The sequence below is a fragment of the Podarcis vaucheri genome, assembly GCF_965113315.1.
Source record: "Podarcis vaucheri genome assembly, chromosome: 17".
Taxonomy (NCBI): domain Eukaryota; kingdom Metazoa; phylum Chordata; class Lepidosauria; order Squamata; family Lacertidae; genus Podarcis; species Podarcis vaucheri.
The window spans coordinates 4,614,318-4,634,914 of record NC_138755.1 but is presented as its reverse complement, the minus strand read 5'-3'; the positions used below and the strand labels follow the sequence as shown (position 1 = coordinate 4,634,914).

General features: G+C 48.0%; 2 protein-coding genes across 2 annotated transcripts in view; both read right to left on the bottom strand.

The window, feature by feature from the left end:
- The window catches only part of LOC309522715 (plexin-A3-like), a gene marked incomplete at its 5' end in the record, with an annotated part of 112,880 nt that overhangs the window by 55,087 nt on the left and 37,196 nt on the right, over positions 1 to 20,597 (bottom strand). The window lies entirely within an intron of this gene.
- Positions 1,552 to 19,328, bottom strand: GDI1 (GDP dissociation inhibitor 1). The gene is made up of 11 exons (XM_082204414.1): positions 19,140 to 19,328; positions 13,758 to 13,865; positions 12,212 to 12,311; positions 11,493 to 11,627; positions 8,627 to 8,825; positions 8,121 to 8,252; positions 7,365 to 7,464; positions 6,330 to 6,501; positions 4,814 to 4,958; positions 3,260 to 3,314; positions 1,552 to 3,100 (listed from the first exon to the last, which is right to left on the bottom strand). Exons 1-11 carry the CDS (start codon positions 19,182 to 19,184, stop codon positions 2,948 to 2,950), a joined length of 1,344 nt encoding a protein of 447 aa, XP_082060540.1. The 5' UTR covers positions 19,185 to 19,328; the 3' UTR covers positions 1,552 to 2,947.

The window sequence follows — 20,597 nt, the reverse complement described above, 5'->3', positions numbered from 1 at the left end:
GCTTCCAGTTCTTCCAGAGTGCTACAGGAAAAAAGACTTGCAAATCCTGTGCCGTCAAAACTTATTACATGGTGTAGAAATTAAACAAGTTAAATCTTTCCCTGCACATCTCAAGTCTGTTGAATTTTTGTCTTTTAAAGGTACAGACATCCCAACAGAAAAGGGATTTGAACCTTGCAGGATCTGTTATCTTACTTTAATTAAAAAACAAAAACAAAAAATAGAATGTACTTTTCAGAGTACTGCAATGAAAACTTCAACCTTCTCTATACCTGGAAACTATACCCTTCAGAGACTTACAATTTCCAGCACCCTTAAAACTTCTCAGGATTCTTTCAGGGAAGCCATGTGCTTTAAATAGATGGTGTAGATGTGACCAGTTTTATTTAAATGTTCTGATTGCATTTACAGTGATTCCTGCGTACTTCTACCACACTTGCCCAGATGTGGAGAATTCTGCAATTGGCAGCTGGAAGTGAGACCTGTGTGGCTATCCTTTTTAAAAGATCCTAGTTTGAAACCTCTTCTGTTTAGAATTTCCCACCTTTCTAAATATTGTAAACAATATTTTCATTCTACTTGAGTTGGCTCTGCACCTCAACAGGAAATAAGTGGTGCCCTCTAAATTCTTCAATATGTAAACTTCACAGTATCTGCCCAAAAGGTTTATCCATATATGAACTGACCCAGACCCTGCAATCCTCATCTGAGGCTCTTCTTCATGTCCCTGCTCCACAAGAGTCAATTAGAGATTTCTTCTAGAGCCTTTTAATGATCGTTGCTCTAGTATGGCAGAAGCACAGTGCTAGAGGGAGAATAAAAACCAGCACTCTTACTGTAAAGAGAGGCTCCCTGAGGGCAGCATTGCAGAGAAGGCCTAAGAACTCTTCACCAATTCTTCCCTGCAAGTACTGCTCCTGTCCCCATATTATTTTGGCAAACAGGGTTTCTGCTCCAAGAGGAAAGGGTCATAAACTAACTGGGCCAAAAGGTCTTAGCCCAAGGTAGATGAGAGGTAAATGCATTATGCCCAAATATGTGCCACACTTCTAGATACATACTAAGGGTAGTATGTTGCTAAACCCTGCACTTATTTGCTTTCAGACCTTGGTGACACACAGGGAGACTGGGGAAAGTTTGAATAAACTGATCAATTCCAACAGTTGGCTCTCTAAAACAGCAATTCTTCATTTCCTTGCTTAATTCTTGAAAAAATGACACTGAGCTGTAGAAAAAAAGCAGATGGGATGGAAGTCTGCAACCAGAGTTAAGCTGTGCAGGTTAAAACAAAATTCAAGTTTCATGGTTCACATGGCGCTGGGCTCTACATTGGAATTTCTTTCCAAAAAGATTAAGCCACAAAGACCAGGCTGTGGGACTTCTCCAACATTCTCATTATGCCATGTCTCACTTGAGGTTTTTCATCCATCTCCTGAGTTTAACATGATCTTTCTCTACAAAAGCCTCCCTTCTCTACTTAGGAGGCAGCCTAAACGTGACCTCCCCTCCCCTCTCATTCCCACGGTGGTGGTACCAGACAAGAGCCAGAGCTAGACTAAGTGAATTTATTACTTTGAGACAATTGAGCAGCTGTGGGGTGGAGGGAGGTGACCCCTCATATCCCACTAGAGTTACAGACAGATTGTTAACCATAAAGCCAGCTTTGGCAGGAAGGAAGCCTCTGACACAAAACAGACCCCAGGCCTTTTTGCTCATGCCAGGGCCTAACCGCCCCCATCCAAACCTCGTTAATTATCAGGTGTGTCAACAAAAGTTTGACCTGCTTCATTAATAAGTTACAATAAGTTACAGCAGGTGGCAGCAAGTGGAAGGGGACAGAACCACCACCCTGTCCCTATGTCCAGCACACGAGAGACACATACACACACGCACACACACACACACAAATCTTCCCCCACTTTAGGCTAAAGTAACTAAGAGGGAATTGAGGGGACAAAATGGACACAAGACAAACAAAGAGGCCTGTGAGAACCTGAAGTGGCAAGGTGGGGGAGGGGAGGGACTGGCCAGAGGGACAGCATGTGTGGAAAGAGGCGGTTCAGAGGGGCCCTTCACGCCCCCCCAAATCCTGTAGTGCTAGTCATTCCAGCCTCTTCTCAGCATACAGAAATGAAGATTCACACCATGATCATGATAAATATGGGAAGGAAGGAGGGCTGCGAGGGGAGGAATGTCTGTCACAAGTGAAGCAAGCAAGCAAATTCACTGGGATCAGAAATGGAAGGGGGGGTGGAATTGTGAGGCACAGAAAATAACATGGGAGCTGAGAGGAGAGCAAAGTGGAAGAGATGAGGAAAGTTTGAGATTAGCAGCAGGAACAAAGGCCAAACTGCATGCTCCATGCAATTACATGCCTTTAAACCCCTGATGTCTGCTGCTTCTAGGAACAGATTTGTGATGGGGCAACTTGAAGTGGAAAAGTGACTAGTGTGCTTACTTCTGCCTGCTTTCAGATGTGTGTTTATCCTTACAAACATGCAGAGGGAAGGAGCTGCAGCAGAAGAGAGTGCCAAATCACCCAAGCCTGCTTTTTTCCTAGAAGTTGGTAGCCAGCAGAGGTTACATGCATGCAATTGAATATAATACAAATCCCTGTTCTCTAAGAGAATGGGTTCCTAAAGAATTTCAGCTGCACCAACTCTGATGCAACCTCAGTTGTTGGGAGAGGGGGGAGGGGGTCTTTCTCTTGTGAGCAGAAAGATATGAGATGGAGTGGAAAAATAAACTAGGAATGTCTTTTCTCCCTGCGGATTAAGGGGAATGGTCACAATTACGAGAAATCAATCATAGCTGAATGACTATCTGGAAGAGCCAGTCTCAGATGAGGTGTGGGGTGAAGCCAGTCCCTAGTATGGTCCCTTGCATGGGGAAAACCCAGGGGGAGGGAGGATGGGGAGGGGAGGGGAGAGAAAGAGAAGGGGAGTAGTCACTGCTCATCCTCGCCAAAGACATCATTCTGGCGCCGTTTCATGCTCTCAAAGTCAAAGGGAGCCCCTGCCATGCGCCGGTAAATGTCTTTGATGTCGTCGCATGTTGTCTCAAAGTGGGTGGTGGCATCATATGACCGTGAGCAGAATACCTGCAGGGGAAACAGAGGCAAGAAAAACCACAGATGCATGAGATGGGCAATGGAAGATAAAGAAGCCAGAATCTTCTTTAAAGCCAGCTATGGACCATGCAGTAAGGCTCTCCCTTCTCTAAAACACTTCAGAACACCAAATACATTGCGGAATCTCACCTGACTTTCAGTTCCATCATCAGTAGGCTCATATATGTCACTGATGGCCACAAACCTATTAAAAAGGAAAGATGCTTATGAAAGTCTGAAGGGTTTGAAATAATGTTTCACTCCCCACACACTGCTTTTTCCTTTTCTGGTCAAACAGGCTTTGAAAGTTTTTGAAATAATAAGAGAGTACAGTGGTGCCCCGCAAGACGAATGCCTCGCAAGACGGAAAACTCGCTAGACGAAAGAGTTTTCCGTTTTGGAGGTGCTTTGCAAAACGAATCTCCTATGGGCTTGCTTCGCAAGACAACAATGTCTTGCGAGTTCCTGCTGGTTTTTCCCCTCCCCCCTCCCTTTTTCTAAGCCGCTAAGCCGCTTATCAGCTGATCCGATCAGCAGATAAGCCGCTAAAAGCCGCTAATAGCGCTAATCCGTCAATGGGCTTGCTTCGCAAGACAAAAAAACCGCTAGACGAAGAGAATCACAGAACGGATTCTTTTCGTCTTGCGAGGCACCACTGTAACCTGCAAACTCTGTTTACCACAGGCAAAAATGAGATTCACACACACCAGCAGCGATCCCTCTCTCAAAGCCGTTTCTCTGTTCCTTGCTACTGAGTTTCTGACTCAACCCTGCAGCTTGAAGAGCCATGAACTGGAGGGCCTAGCTAGCCCAAAGTCTCTAGCCCCAAAGTCTTTGTTTCCACCGCCTCAGCATCCTTCAGCAGGCCCTCTTCTATCAATTTATCTGAGCTTTTATCAGATCCAGCATAAACCTGTTTTAAACTTTCTATGTAATCTTGCATCTCCCTGCCCCTTGTTTCCTTCTATCTCATTATAGCCTCATTTATTTTTCTTTTTTAAACTGTTTTCTTATTTTATTCAGAGGCCTAGTGCATGGGTAGGCAAACTAAGGCCAATCTGGGCCGCGGATGGTCTGGGATTCAGCATGTTTTTACATGAGTAGAATGTGTCCTTTTATTTAAAGTGCATCTCTGGGTTATTTGTGGGGCATAGGAATTTGTTCATTCCCCCCACAAAAATATAGTCCGCCCCCCCCAAAAGTCTGAGGGACAGTGGACTGTCCCTACTGTCCCTACTGAAAAGTTTGCTGACCCCTGGCCTAGTGTCTTGATTGTGCCACTTCAGATTGCAAGTAGGGCTTGCATGAGGGAACATTCCCACTCATCAAAAACCAGTATGTTAGGGAGTGACTAGGCTAGAATCTTCCTGCCATCATTTTTAAAAATCTGGAACAGCAGCCACTCACTCACAGTCCAGATATTAGTGATTGCTGCATCTCTTGTCCTTGGGTTTTCCTTCTTTACCCTATGTGGAAAATCTCCTAGAAATCACCATCTTTAGCTACCTTGAATGAAATGCAGCTGTGTCCAAGTATTTGAAGGCCCTTGTTATGTGTGTCCCCATTCCCTCTCCTTTTAGATTGTGAACTGTAGGCAGGAAGTTCTGTGTCCTAAAGCAGAAATTGTGTCCTACGGCAATCATCATCAACATCATAATTCTAGAGACTAGTTCTGTTCCTCATGTTTTCCCCTGGCCCACTCACTTTTGGTCGACAGGCTCAAGAAGTTCCAGGGCTGGCTGCACTTCATTCTCAGGAGAGTCCGTCTCCACAGTAGTGCTGACAATCGCAATGTACTTGCCCTGCGCAGCCACATTGTGGGCGGAGGAGATCAGGCAGACATAGATATCTGGGTAGGGAGGCAAAGGAAAGGGTCACAAGCCTGGTGAAAAAAAGCGCAAGCGAAGCAGCCCCCACCCCAACACATACACCGTACCAACATTATCTTATACTGGATGCCAGAGGGTAAATGTGTGTGTTTTCATAACAATGGAAAGGTCGGTAGCTCAGTGGCTGTAAAGTCCCCTGCCTGAAACCCTGGAGAGTTAGCCCTACTCATTGTGGAAATCCCGAGCCCATCATGAAGTTCACTTGGGCCATCCTAGTCCACAGAATTGTTACAAGATACAGAACTGGAAAAATGTGAGTATTATAATGCTCGGTGTTGTGTATTGAGTCAAAGGATTTTATATCTGTATTATTGTCTTTATTTGCATTAGAGTAAAGTAACTGCGTTTTGGTTTCAGAGGGTACAGCTACCATTGGTCCATTTAAGCTGCTGTATTTGGATCCTCTGTCTTATTGGTTTCCTCCAAAAGGCAGGACTGTGATTGCCTGATATTGTTCCCTCCAAAATGTATCCGTTCTAGCTAGTCCCGTCCCTATAAATGTAGCTTTCCCCTCCTCAGGCTTCAGTCTTGTTTGCTTTAATAAAGAAGTGTTACTACAGAACTGTCTCCAGCATATTATATCAAGAGAGCTGAAATCACAAACCCCACGTCACAACACTCTTGGTACACTTCATATTTGTGATAGGGCAGGGGTCGGCAAACTAAGGCCAGCAGGCCGTATCTGGCCCAATTGCCCTCAGGATCCAGCCCGCGAACAGTTCTGCAATCGCTACTTGGATCGGCGCAATCCCTATTTTTTCCCCAGGTTCCACTCTTTCGTGATTTCCCCCCCCTCCCTCTTCCTGGCTTCTCCCCGCCCTGTGGAGGAAGGGGGCTGGGCTTTGATAGGAAGCCTCGCTGCCCGCCTGCCGGCCTCTCCCTATGGCCACGCTGTGGGCTGGAGCTTGGTGCACCTGCTGGCCCCGCGCCTGGGAAAGCTGGCCCGAAAAGGAGAGGCGTCACCACTGCCACCAGCTCCCAACCGCAGGCAGAGTGGCAGAGGAGGTAGGCAGGAGGAGGGGAGGGGCTGGGGGAGAGAGAGAAGCCCCCTCTACCGCGTGTGCGCTCCCCCGCACACAGTCCGGCCCCTCACTAGGTCTGGGGGACGGTGAACTGGCCCCCTCCAAAAAAAGTTTGCTGACCCCTGGGATGTTGCTGGACTCCCCACTCCCATCCATCCCAATGGTCAGGGATGATGGGCCACTGGTCCTGAAGAGCCGCTGGTCCCTTGTCCCAGCTGTATATGATACTGTGGAAGAAGCCCCCAAACATTGAATCCTGCCTCCCCGTCCCCCAACTCTACACAGAGCCCCATCTCCACCTGTACTCACCAGATTTGCGCCCCACTTGGTTCTGGGGGATGATGATTTGACAGGAGTTAGAGTCATTGGTGCCACGGATAGGGTGGCTCAGGATGCAGATGACACGCACCACCTTTCCTGCGGGGCGCACCCGATCCGGCACATAGCTGGGGTCGCAGATCAACTGCTTGCAGCGTGCCACCTGGAGTGGGGGAGTAAACATTATGTAGAGGGACACTGGCAGACTTCCTTGGATGTTACTCCATGCAGTTAAAGGTTCGAAAGGCCCAAGTGTATAACTCAGAAGCTTGGCAGAAAGATGGTACATAAGTTCCCAAAAATAAATAGAACAAAATGCTCCCTCCCCAAATTATGTTCCTGAAATGAAAGGGGGTGGGGAACTTGAGAAGCCAGAACTGGATTTTTGTATGAAATGACTTTAAGATCAGTTCTGATGTTGAAAATAAATTCCAATGTGCTCAGAGGCATCTTGTTCTATTCTAACACTACGCTCACCTCTGAGGCACTGTTTTGCACTGCTAGCTCTGTTTGGTGGAGCTCTGGGATTCCAGTAATCTTCCTTATGTTTCCCCATCTCTGCCCTTGCCCATATCGCTTGTCCTGGTTCAAGCCGGCAAAGTATGCAACAGAAGTGCCATGCAGCACAAGTGCTTGCTAGGCTGTGCTGCCTTAGACTGCATTGGGAGGAATCACTTGTTTGAATTCGTCCCCATATCAAAAGCAACCAGCCAAAGATAAGGCTAGACTAGGTTCATCTCACAAGCCACATACTCAGGCAGGAGAAAGGATGATGATTTCCCAATCCAATCCACATGGACTAACAGAATCAGCTTGCAGGCAGAGAAGGTGGGGGGGAAGTGGACCCTGGATGCAGATGAACAACGGTAACTCAAGCCTCTTGAAACAGGTAGTACCTCTTTAAAAGCCAGGTACTTCACTTACGGAAGAGTCTTCCGAGCACCATTGCTCCCAGGATGTAACTTGAGACACCCCCTTCCCAGCCTTTCTACCACAGGGGGTGAAAGGTCAGCTTCGCATTCTCACCTCGCCTTCAGATTTGACCCCGATGACCTTGCCACCTTCCATGACAATCTCATCCACTGGCTTGTTGAGCATGTAGGTGCCACCATAGATGGCGCTGAGCCTGCGGACATGAGATGGGTGGGTGGTGAAGGGCACTGACCACTTCCTCCTCAACCCCAACACACACCTCATGCAGTTCAGCTACAAGGGCAGAACTACTTTGCCAAAAGATGTAAACAATCCTTTCCCCATTACTTTCATCCCTCTGTTAATCAACAAGTCAAACACTAATATCAGAATTGCTTGTTTTCTGTGACTGTGATCAAATATAATTGAGTTTCTTTAAAATCTCTACATTTTAAAGGTATTACCTAGTCCCTTATGCTTGTGAAAGCATGCAGATGGGATCTATGAAAAAGCGATCCAGGGGTTCAAGTTTCTGTGCTCCTCACATGCATTTGTTTCTCTTTTGGAGTAACATTCATGTTTCCTTGCACAGAATGTAAATGTGTCCATCACCCCAGAAAACCAGAGAACTCTGCAAAATCTTAGATACCAAGTTCAGAATAAAGCATACACATTTCTGCAGATTTTGCATATAACCTATTTGAAAGCTCACATGTAAAAGTTCAGAGTCTCAATATCCTGGAACAGAACTGGGTGGTGGTGATGGTGGAAATAGTAACTGTGACTGGACTCAATGCCCTTTCTTTCTACTAGTCTAAGGACCAAGGCAGGAGTTGCCCCATGTACTTGGAGCCCTAGGATATGGCATACCTGGCAAAGCCCTGGGGTAGTTCACCCAGACCATAAAGTGGGTAGAGATAGGGACTCTTCCCATAGCGGGCCAGGGATTCACTGTACAGTTTGATGCGATTGATGGTCTCCAAGCAGGGCTGATCCAAGTAGCTGTGAAAAGAGAAAACAGCCTGCCTCAGTCCCACCAAGAATGAACAACAGGAAGCAGAGGACAAGACAATTGGGAGTTTCCTAAGGGAAAGGTCAGGGCTGTCTTGTGGGCCTGAGGGAGCCAATGACCAGTTTCCCCTTTTTGCAGAGAAGGGGGAGAGTCCATAATTTTCATAGGCGTTTTCCTTGGGCATCTCCCCCTGCCCACCCTGTTTCTAACAAGCCAATGTTGGACATCAGACTGTCCTCCAGGTCACTCTCAGCTGACAAGGAGCTACTAAAATAACCACAGGATGTGGCACAACTACATAGCCAGGGGACATAGAAAAAGCTGCACTCCCTGTTAGAAGGAGGGTTTAGGATCAGCTACTCACTCATCGGTGCGGTAGAGTGCCAGCGCATGACCTGTGAAGTCAATGACATCCTGGCCCAAGTCAAAACGTCGATAGACCTCGCGCATTGTGGTGCCGTGAGGATCCACCCCTTCCAAAGTCTTCGAGTCGTTCTCATCAAAGTTTGCCACAAACACCAGGAACTTACGGAAGCGCCGCTTCTCAAACATGCCCATGAGATCTAAAGGAGGAAGATGGGTTGGACTAGAGACAGCACACTGGAGAGTCACACTGAATTACCAGGGCCCTGGCTCAATGGAAGAGCATGTTTTGCACTAGGAAGGTACCAAGTTGAATCCCAGGCATCTCCAGCTAAAAGGATCTCAGGTGCCAGGGTGCCACCAACAGAGTACAAGTTCAACATCTTCAAGGGAGGAGACACGGAGAGGGTCCTTCCAAACTTGGAGAAGAGTGGTGTAAAGGTTAGCCCCAAGTCACTCCCTGGACTCCAAAATTTTAGGTAACACTTAGAATGAATAAATTGTGGCAAAAATGTTCCTATTTAGGGCAAGCAATCTTGAACACTGCACGGCAATAAATAATGCAGGTCAAATAATCAAAAGGCACCTGTGAGCCCAAGTCCTCACCATAGTTGTCAACCTTCCCTTTTTTCGCGGGAAATTCCCTTATTCCAGCACCGTTTCCCGCTGCATCCCGCTGCTATCCCGGATTGTTAGATATCCCGTGGACTGTCCCTGGGACAGGTGAGGCTGCTGATCCCTTATTTTCAAATCTGAAAGTTGACAGCTATGGTCCTCACCCACAGAGAAGGCTGCCCAATAGAAATCCTCCTGACTTTGCACCCTTCCTTCCTCTCAGCCTCTTCTGGGGGTGGGTAGTCCTGCTGTGTCTCTACACCAGGTGTGATTTAGATCAGTCAGTCACTCCTGGTGTGGTGATGCAGCAGAATTACTTGCCCCTCAAAGGATGCACGTCCACAGCAGTGACTCTCACACACACAGGGCACAGGCTCCTCCGAGAGCAGGCCCTTCTCAAAGAGCAAAGTTTTTCAGGTGCAAAGACTGAACTATACCTCCAACTTAGGGTTTTTTTGGGGGGGAGGGTTCAGTTATTAGAAGTTTTAAAAACTCTAGAATTATCTTGCCAATGTCATTATTATGGATGCCTTTAATTTATTTTATAAACATTTAGCACCATTCAAAACCGACTAAAGTAATCATTCTGTCAACACAAGTATTTCGGCTTGCTAAGTGGAATCTTTCCCCCTCTTCTCCCCAGATATGCTGTTCCAAGGGTTCTCTGAAGCCCAGAGGAAGGAGAGCAGGGGAAGCTCTGGTGCGCAAGTAGCTTTTGCTTGTGGGACTCATTAGTTCCATCCTGCCCGAAATGCTTTGTCTGCTTCCTTGAGATTCCATTATCTACTATATATTTTGAAAAGTTGTTTGTTTGCTATGTGTTTAGATATCTCTTACGGTATTGTAACTAAATTTTGCATGATGGTTCCTGAGATCAAGGAGCAGGTTCTTGTTGGTGTTTGAATACAACTGGATGCCATTTTTAATCAAGATGGTGGACTGAAGTTTTCAAAACTACACTGATCCTTTAGTTTCTTAAACTTCTGAGCAGTACTGGCAATGAGGCTGCTACAGTGGTGCCTCGCAAGACGAAATTAATTCGTTCCGCAAGTCTCTTCGTCTTGCGGTTTTTTCGTCTTGCGATGCACGGTTTCCCATAGGAATGCATTGAAAATCAATTAATGCGTTCCTAGGGAAACCGCCTTCAGACCCCGGACCTCTTCTGAAAGCTGGGGGGGGGGGGACAAGGGCTTTTCTTTCCACCCCCAGCATTTAAAAAAACCTCGGGACAGCGGAGGAATTCTCCGCTGTCCGGGCGATCTTAAAATGCTGGCGGGCGGCATTTTAAAATCGCCCCGGACAGCGGAGGACTTCTCCGCTGTCCGGGGCGATTTAAAAGCCCCTGGGAAGGCAGGCAGGGGGGACAAAGACTTTTGCCCCCCGCCAGCCTTCAGAAGAGGTCCTGGGGAGATAGCGATCTCCCTGCAGCCCCTTGCTGCAAAAGACGTCCGGGGGAAGCGGGGAAGCGAAGCGCTTCGCTTCCCGCTTCCCCCGGACCTCTTCTGAAGCAAGGGGCTGGGGGGAGATAGCGATCTCCCTGCAGCCCCTTGCTTCAGAAGAGGTCCGGGGGAAGCGGGAAGCGAAGCGCTTCGCTTCCCCGCTTCCCCCGGACGTCTTTTGCAGCAAGGGGCTGCAGGGAGATCGCTATCTCCCCCCAGCCCCTTGCTTCAGAAGAGGTCCGGGGGAAGCGGGAAGCGAAGCGCTTCGCTTCCCCGCTTCCCCCGACGTCTTTTGCAGCAAGGGGCTGCAGGGAGATCGCTATCTCCCCCCAGCCCCTTGCTTCAGAAGAGGTCCGGGGGAAGCGGGAAGCGAAGCGCTTCGCTTCCCCGCTTCCCCCGGACGTCTTTTGCAGCAAGGGGCTGCAGGGAGATTGCTATCTCCCCGCAGCCCCTTGCTTCAAAAGAGAAGACCCGCTGTCCCCGGGGCAAGCCCATAGGGAAATTCGTCTTGCGAGGCAACTCGAAAACGAAAAAACCTTTCGTTTTGCGAGTTTTTCGTCTCGCGAGGCGTTCGTCTTGCGGGGTACCACTGTAGTTGCATTATAAAGCAGGAAATTTATTTTAAACTAAAATTAATGCAGATAAGTATAGATATGAACGTAAATGCAAACATTGAGGATCTGAGTTTGTTTGTTAATGAATGTTTCATTGCACGTTACTTTTTCGTACATCAGTAATATATATTTCCCACAAAAGGAATACAAAGGTCCCTGTGAGCCAGACACAGTACAGTTTTGCAAGAAATAGGCTTACTGGATGCCAGAGCCTCTGTCTCGGTCGACGGCACTTTGTAGATCTTTCCTGCCTTGTAGACAAAACTGCCTTCCACCACTTTGAAGTCTAGATAGCGTGTCACTTCCGTATACAGCAGCATTTTCACCAGCTGGCCTGCGTGGGGGAAGGAAAGCCTCATTTAGAGCCCTTCTACCTGCCACCATAGATAAGGGGTGCATTATAGAGAGAGCCAGGATGAAGGTACATGAGACCTGCCACTTTCTTGACGGTAAAGAGGTTTGGGTCTGACCAGTGTTTGGACAGGCGAACTGCGAGAACCATTTGTATACCACCTTAGGTTCCATAAAGAAAGAAATCCAGGATAGAAAAGCAAAGTAAATAAAATGCACCCAGTACAAAGGTTAACAGCAAATGATAGGTGAATAAGAGGGGAAATGCTTGCCAGATAAATGTGTGTAGTGCATACAGGCAGAGCTGTGAGGTGTGAGGGACAGAGCTCCATCAACTGCAGAGGGCCACTTTTGGCTGCTTGTTCTTCAGTGCCCACCAATGATATGCAAAGTCCTCGCCCACTTCAATGAGCCAAGACGTCTCACGATACTATTATGTGGGCCTGTCCTGTGCCACTACAGATTGTCCTTCTAAAGTGATTCTTCAAGCTCATCTCACCCCTTTTTGAGTAAAACGAATGAAATCTCTGGCAAATAGACCAAGGGACAACAAGTGCATGGACTTACCATTGGCCATGAGGAATTTGGGGATAAGGTCAACATTCCAGTCCCGGCCACGCCCCATAGATTCAGGGGGGCCATCACCAATCTCAAAGCGCTTGTAGAGCTGGTAGTTGAGGAAAAACAGTACATCACACACACTCATTCAGACAGGGCACTTCAATTAGAATATACATGTTATCCTAATACAAATATATCAGTGCAACCAAACTCCAGGAGGAGAATCTATCTTAGCTATGTCAGTCAGAGAAGCGTCAATTCAAAAAGTAGACCAGGATACTGCAGGAAGCAGCCCATCACCCCAAACCACTTCTCCTATCTTCCAGGCTCCCTGGTGCAAGTTAACTATAAAACACTAGAACTAGCAGGCAAACATTTACTTTGCCTTTTCACGCAGCTGAAAGGTGTATAGCTGGAAAGATTCTGGGAAGTAAAAAGATGCCGAATAGAATATTTATATGCTTTTCCTGAGCATTGTTCAGGGTGGATTTGATTTAAATCAGGCATAGGCAAACTCAGCCCTCCAGATGTTTTAGGACTACAACTGCCATCATCCCTGACCACTGGTCCTGATAGCTAGGGATGATGGGAATTGTAGTCCCAAAACACCTGGAGGGCCGAGTTTGCCTATACCTGATTTAAATCAAATTGATTTAAACAACAATTTAAATCACTAGTCAGTAAGACTTGATTTAATCATTATTTTTTACAGAAAGACTCATTCTTGCTGGTACAATCTTAATATTTACAACCAGATGAAGGTTTCATTTTTGGAATAATAAATTTTCAGAGTATTTTTTACAGTTGTATCAAAAATGACCAATTTGGTTATACTATTAGAAATACATTGACAGATAATTATGAAATTATGGTGAGGTTTAAAAAGTTAACTGTTTATATTTGGACAACTTTTCTGCTGTAGTTTATTGGAAGCAGAAAAGTAATCATTTCCCTAATAGCAATTTAAACATTTTATTTAACTAAAACAGTAACATTATAGCATATGTATCCATGTTTGTTAACTGATGTGGTTAAACAATTTTGTTTTTAAATAACTTACACTGAGTTTTAGCACACATGAAAAACTTAAAACAAATCCTTATTTGCTGATGAATAGCCTTTGGACTATAATGTAACTTAAACAGAAAACTATCTTTAGAAAGATTTTTCCTCCAAAAGCATTTTATTTTTAAAATCCAATTTAAATTTAAAAAAATCCAATTAAAATCAATTAAAATTAAAAAAAATCCAATTTAAATTTTAAAAATCTGATTTTTTTAAAAAAGCCATTTATTTTTATCCACCCTGGCATTGTTCAAAGCACTTTGCATACATTATAACAGAAAGTCTTACAAGAATGGGTGAATTACACCCTTATCACAGGTAAGGGAGTGGGATCAACCGGGAATGCCTTGGCTCCAGCCAACTATTGAGTTCAGGGCTGAGGAGAGATTTTAAATGGGAGATTTCCCACCTTAGCCATCAGAGCACACTTTCTCTTAGATCTAATCCAGCAGAGGTATAAACACGCCCTATGTTCCTGGCTTCTTACCTCTTCCAGGGGGGTGATTGATGAGCTCTCGCCCCCGTAGTACGGATTCCGGTCCATGTGCAGGACCTTCTTGCCGTTCACAGACATGATGCCAGAAAGGATACATTCCTAGGACAGAAGGTGAGCAGGGTTATGGATGCCCTACGGCATGATTAGTTCAAAGTATGTCCCCACAGCGGACGCAGGTGGCGCTGTGGGTTAAACCACAGAGCCTAGGGCTTGCCGATCAGAAAGTCGGTGGTTCGAATCCCCACGACGGGGTGAGCTCCCGTTGCTCGGTCCCTGCTCCTGCCAACCTAGCAGTTTGAAAGCACATCAAAGTGCAAGTAGGTAAATAGGTACCGCTCCGGCGGGAAGGTAAACGGTGTTTCCGTGCATTGCTCTGGTTCGCCAGAAGCGGCTTAGTCATGCTGGCCACATGACCCAGAAGCTGTACGCCGGCTCCCTCAGCCAGTGAAAGGAGATGAGCGCCGCAACCCCAGAGTTGTCCGCGACTGGACCTAATGGTCAGGGCTCCCTTTCCCTATGTCCCCACAGCATGGTAGCTTTCACAGCGCAGGGTTGGGGGACCTGTGGCTCTCCCAATGCTGTCGCCCTCCAACCTCAACAGCCGTAGCCAGCGCAGCCAATTGTCCCAACCACACCAGGACCAACGAGGACAAGCAACCAGATTTTAATTCTTTATTGGTGAAGCAGCAGGTTACATCAGCAAGAGATATCCAGGAACACTCCCTGCTAACTAGATGTTTAGGCAACCTACGACTGCAGTCCTATGCTCTGTCTCAGATAGATAGCTCTTTCTTGAGGAGGGGGGATTCCAGGGGATTTTGAAGCCATGACCCCTTCTGGGAGCTTTGTAGGCTCTCTAGGTTCCAGGACCTCCTTTGGCTGTTCTCTTGTCTCCTGCTCCTTTCCCCCTTGCTCTGGCTGCCCAGTCTCCCTCTCCTGACCCCCTTCTTTCTCTTCTGCTGGCAGCTGCCTCACAGGTGCTACAGAACCCCACAACCCACTAGTTCCTTCCCCTGGAGACTCCTCCTCCCATTCTGTCTCGTCTGCCTGCACATCCCCCCACTCCTACCCATCACTGCCACCACTGCCCTATGCGGCCTAGGACCCACATACCAATGGGACCGCCTCTCCTGGTACAGTAGTGCCTCGCAAGACGAAAAGAATCCGTTCCGCGAGTCTCTTAGTCTTGCGTTTTTTTCGTCTTGCGAAGCAAGCCCATTAGCGGCTTAGCGGGCTTAGCGGATCAGCTGATAAGCGGCTTAGCGGATCAGCTGATAAGCGGCTTAGCGGCTTGGGAAAAAGGGGGGGAAAGGGGAAAAAACCCCGCAGGAACTCGCAAGACATTTTCATCTTGCGAAGCAAGCCCATAGGAAATTCGTTTTGCGAAGCACCTCCAAAACAGAAAACCCTTTCGTCTAGCGGGTTTTCCGTCTTGCGAGGCATTCGTCTTGCGGGGCACCACTGTATGCCCCGCAGAAAACCTTAAGGTCCACAAATGACAACATTTTGTAGGTCTCAGGTCACAAGGTGGTTAGATTGGTCTCAACTAGGGCCAGGGCCTTTTCAGTACTGGCCCCGACTTGGTGGAACGCTCTGTCACAAGAGACTAGGGCCCTGCGGGACTTGACATCTTTCCACAGGGCCTGCAAGACAGTGCTGTTCCGCCTGGCCTTTGGTTTGGACTCAGTCTGACCCTTATGTTGCCCTCCCCTTATGGTCTTAATCTATTGGCTACTTTTAAAATGAGACTGCATTTTAAATATACCCCGCCCCTCCCATTATGTTTTTACTGTGATTTTATTGGTGTTAGCCACCCTGAGCCCGGCTTTGGCTGGGGAGGACAGGGTATAAATACAATTTATTACTTTTTATTTTTATTATTAATGCTCAGAGATGCTGGGAGATGTTGTCCCAGAACACCAGGAGGATCACAGATTTCTCCACCCATTTTACATAGAGTCCTGGCATATCAAAATCAACACAAAAAGGAGGATAAGAAGTACACATGTGTATGTGAAGAAGGGGAATAAGCCTGAGGTTGTTATTTTCCCATGCCATGCCACTGCGTGCTCCAAACCAGTATACAGGGGTGCTCAGTTACGAACAGTGGAGCTGGCACCAGGCAGAAACTGGTCTCAAGGAAGTTTGGGGCAATGACAAGGGTTTCTGCACAAACAGAATCCATAGCAAGACTTTTACTGGGATTTTAGGGGTAGACAGCTACGGTGCAACTTACAAGGACCTAGGAGCCAAAGCTAGGGTCTGTAGAATGCTCTTGTTGGTTTCACCTCAATAGCTTACACCTATAATAAATACTCAAGGCAAAGTCTAAAGTCTAGCTGCTGTTGGGCGGGTAGATTTATGGATGGGTGAGTGAGAAAAGGAAGCTCAAAAGGGAGATTATCTACTCTCCCTGGCTGGATTCCACACCACCGCGGTAACATGTGGATACCTGAAATCACCAACTCCTTTGTGAAGCACATAGCAACATGCAAATTCCTATATAATCCATCCCACACGCATAATTTCCACCAATTAAAGTTATTTGTTTTCAGAGTGGCAGGATATTTGGCCACATGAAGGTGGCCATCACGCTGCTCCTGCAATGCAGGTGGTAGACAATCTGTGGCCTAATTTCATGCAGTAACTGGTCCCTCCCCCAGCAGCCTACTGGAAGGGGGAGGGGAGAGAAAGAGAGGGGGTGGAGGTGGAAGAGAGGGAAACACTGTAATGTAAGCACAAGCCTTATCATTTCAGCTCCGTGAAAGTTCCCAAAGCAATTGCATAATGTATTATTAGTGATGTCACAGGCACTATTCAATAGGCTCCTGGGACATTCATGCAACTCCATTCCACAATCATCCCTACTAGCTGTAGAAGAAATTACATTTCATTATAAGAATGAAATTGATCTTTGAGTGCAAGGGAAATAGTGGATGATCCCAAAAACAGAAATCCTTCCATAAGTAGGATAGCTGGATACCACTCCATGGATGAATACTAACTGCATGTTTACTGTATTCTGAACTGGTCATTTGAAAAGGTGCATCTATACTACAGACTTAAAACTGGCTGAACAGTTATTTCCTCCCCTTCAGAAAACCATGGTTCTATCAGGAGGACCAAACACTAACAAAGAATACTTTAGGCAACACTCTCACTTAAGCTACAGCTCCATGGCAGTAAAAATAAGTTTGTGTGAATTTGCTGTTAATGAATTACAAGTGGTGAAAGAGAGAGCAGCTTGCTTGCTTGCTACAAGAGGATGAAGGGCTTCTCATGGGATATGAGTTCGGACTCATCTAAGGACAAGCCTGGTTTGTGAGGCTAAGGTGGGAGGAGGAGCGGAAAACATTTTTCTCCTTAACAGATTCTGTCTTAATTGCTGCTCCATAACACGAGATAGGCTGGTTCCATAGTGAAGGGTCAGAGTTTAATGGAAGAACATGTCTTTTGCATACAAGAGGTTCCGGATTCAATCCCTGGCATCTCCACTTAAGAGCTTGAAACTAGAACTAGACAATTAGTAAGCTAGACAATCCAATCGCCAGACCCATTATAGGGCTGTTTTCTATGTTCCAGAAACATGGGAAATTCAGTTTAGCCCCCTACCAGACAGGGCTGCATGCAGAAGATTGAGAAAAAGCTGTGTGTGTGATGAATCAGAAAACATCATCCTTCTAAATTATAATTGGGGGGGGGGATGGAGCATGAACAGGGCAGAGTAGACAGTGCTCTCCACGCTAAGGCCAGGAAACCACAAGAAAAAGAAGGGAGGGAGCTTGGAAAGATGCCAAACTGAGAGCTGCATCCCTTTGATGTTCCTGGGGAGAGGAGAGATAGAACAGAAGTTAAGTTCTGCAAAGCGCAATTAATATGTAGAAAAACATATGAATTACACAAAAAGAGGTGTCCAGCCACTTGTTGAGGGCAGGAAGAGGTGCCTACATTGGTTTCCAGAACAGGAAATCCCATCTTGCAGTAATGTGTAAAAAGGGACAAGTCAGTATTGTGGGGGTGATGGTTAACGTTCCCCTGACAGGAGTAGGAGCAGGGAGGAAGTTTTTTTTAACTCTGGGGAGAGTGAGAAGTTCATTCAGTTCTACTGAAAACCATAGATGGCCCAAAGCCAAGCTGATACAGTAAGAAGACACAGGGCTGCTAAGGAGCCTTGAAAGAAAAAAGACCAGGAAAGAAACCTTAACATCATGGAGACTGCAAGGGTCAAACAGTATGTGCTTCCTAGACTGCAAGGAATTGCAAGGGGAGATGCAGACTAACCAGCTAAGAAGGAGAAGCATTTACTTTACTGGAGCAGATTTCTTTTTTTATAAATAAACTTGAAAGTTCAGAATGGGGAAAACACTGGCAGGGGGCTGCATTAATGAGAAAAACCAGGAAACTGCATACAGTACACCCAAGGTGTACCTCTGCACTTCAACCACATCTGCAGTAGGTACAGAGGCGCTCAGGACCAGGCATAGAACACCCTGCGCTTCAGACCCTTCAACCTTGGGTGCTGAAGGGGCAGACGGTTCACACTGGGACTGCAGGATTTGGAAGTGCAGTTAAAGGACGGCACTGGAAGAGCTTGAAGGGATGCTGCTGAAGGGTTGGGGGGAGCATAAGGAGCATGGGAACTGCAGCAGCGCCCCTTCCTCCCCCTATTGAGATGCAAAAGAGGGCAGGGTTGCTAACCGACCAGAAAACACACACAACTGGCCTGCCCCTCGAAGACCCTGTAGCTCGATCTCCACAAGGCGCAATAAATACGGTTTTCCTGCATTGTCACAGGGCGCTGCTAGATGCACAGCAGCCGCAGCCAGCTGATGGCTTGGCAACCCCCGAACGAAGGAGGGGCGCTGGGTGGGAGAAAGGGCCGGGAAAGGGCGCGGGCAAATGGGCGCCCATCGCCTTCAGAGGGCGGCTGATGGCGGCGCGTTGCATCCGAAGAGTTGCAAGCGGGGGCTCAAAGGCGCCTGCCGTCCAAGGCGGAGGGGAAACGGGGCGGTGCAAACGAGGCGGGCGCACCTCTGGGAGCAGCAGCTGCTAATCCGGGGGACAGGTGCAATAATGATCTGGAATACGGAGGGGACGAGGAGGACGAGGCAGCAGCAGCACGGAAGCAGAGAGAAAAGGTGCAATTATGTGCTGCTTCTGGAGCTGCGTTGCTGCAGCGAGAAAGGCCTCGTGGGCTGCGGGGAATTGCAAACCCCGCCCGGACATGGCAGGGATGCTGCTGCTGCTGCTGCTGCTGGCGAGGGATGCAGGAGGCTGCAGCGGGAGAGCACGGGATGCAAGAGCAGCGAGGCGGAGCAGGCAGGGGTGCAAAGCCGGGGGCCGGGCGCGCGGGCGGGCGGGGTGGACACTCACGGTCAGGCCGGTGCCCAGCACGATCACGTCGTAGGCCTCGTCCATGGTGCCGGGTGCGGAGCCGCCGCCGCCGCCGCCCCCCCCGCCCCGAGCGGAGCCAAGATGGGGCCGCAGCACGGGCAGCCCGGAGGAGGATCCCTCCGCCGCAAACGAGTCCCGGCAGAGGGATCCCTCCGCTACCGGGAACCGCCCCGCCGAGGTCCTTCTCCAGAAGCGCGATGTCGGGAGCGGGGGGTGGGCGAGGGATGCGCGAGCATCTCTCCTGCCTCAGCCCAGATGGTGCCTCCGCGAGAGAGAGGAGGAGGCACGCAACAAAACGAGTTCCGGCTCTGCTGCTCTTTCTTTTTCTGTCATTGGGGGGGGGAGGAGAAGCTCGCAAACCCAGCGACCCCCCCCCTTCCCTCGTCCCCATGGCAACCGTGACAGCACCGTCGGGTTCTTGCGTCCGCCTCAGATAAACAAAAGCCGTATTGCTGAGAGGGAAACCCCCTCAGTCAGTGGAGAGTTTTGTCTGTCGCGGCGTGAAAAGTCATCCTCCTCGCCCCCCCCCCCGCCCTGAAACGTCCCCAGAGGAAGGAAATCCCTTCGAAACTTGTTCTCGGGGCTTGGAGGGGTTTCTCCCGCTGAGGCAAATAGTTCTGTGCCTCATGAAACTCCTTGGTCAGGGTGGGCGCCCATTGCCGAGAGGGATGAAGGTGCCAACTTGAATAAAATATGGGGGGGGGCAGGTAGGCCCCGTCCAATGGATCACATGACGCAATGCACGCACACTATTTGAATGGCAGTGCTCATCAACTTGGGGAGGAATAAAAGGCCCCCTCAAATATTTTCTTGGGGGGCCGGGAGTCGACGCCCCCTGGACCCTAGGAGTTTACTCCTGTGCGTTGAAGTGTTGCGTGCTATTTCAGTATCTTCTTGCTGCTATCCCTTATGGATCTGGGACGGGGAAATCCTGTCGTTAGAACGGGCCCAGCTGCTCTACTTTCCTCGCTTTGACGGCCCGCTAAACTGCCCCCCCCCCCATGAGGTGTGCAATGGAGAATAGAGATCTTGTTACTTTTCCACGGTATTGTTAACAAAGGAATTTAGGGCAGGGTAGTCAGGATCGTCTCACAGCTTTGCAAAAGTGAGGAAAGTTATATTGTCATAATTCTTCCTTCTGAACACAAACAGAAAAGGACAACAGCCCCGTTCTTCTTGGCATTCAATCATTTTCCTAGCCAAGTCCACCTTCAAATAAGCATCCTGGGGGCTCCAGCCCTCTCCTCCCTGCCAACCGAGGCTATCACACAGGTATTAGATAAGTGGACCTTCCTTGTAGCTCACCGTGCCATTTATTATACTGTGGAATCTTTCATTTGGAAAATGGTAAGGTACACAGACCACTTACATACCCCAAATATATTTAGGGTTACAATGATTCATAAGAGTCCACTCTTCTTATGTCAATGTTGGCAT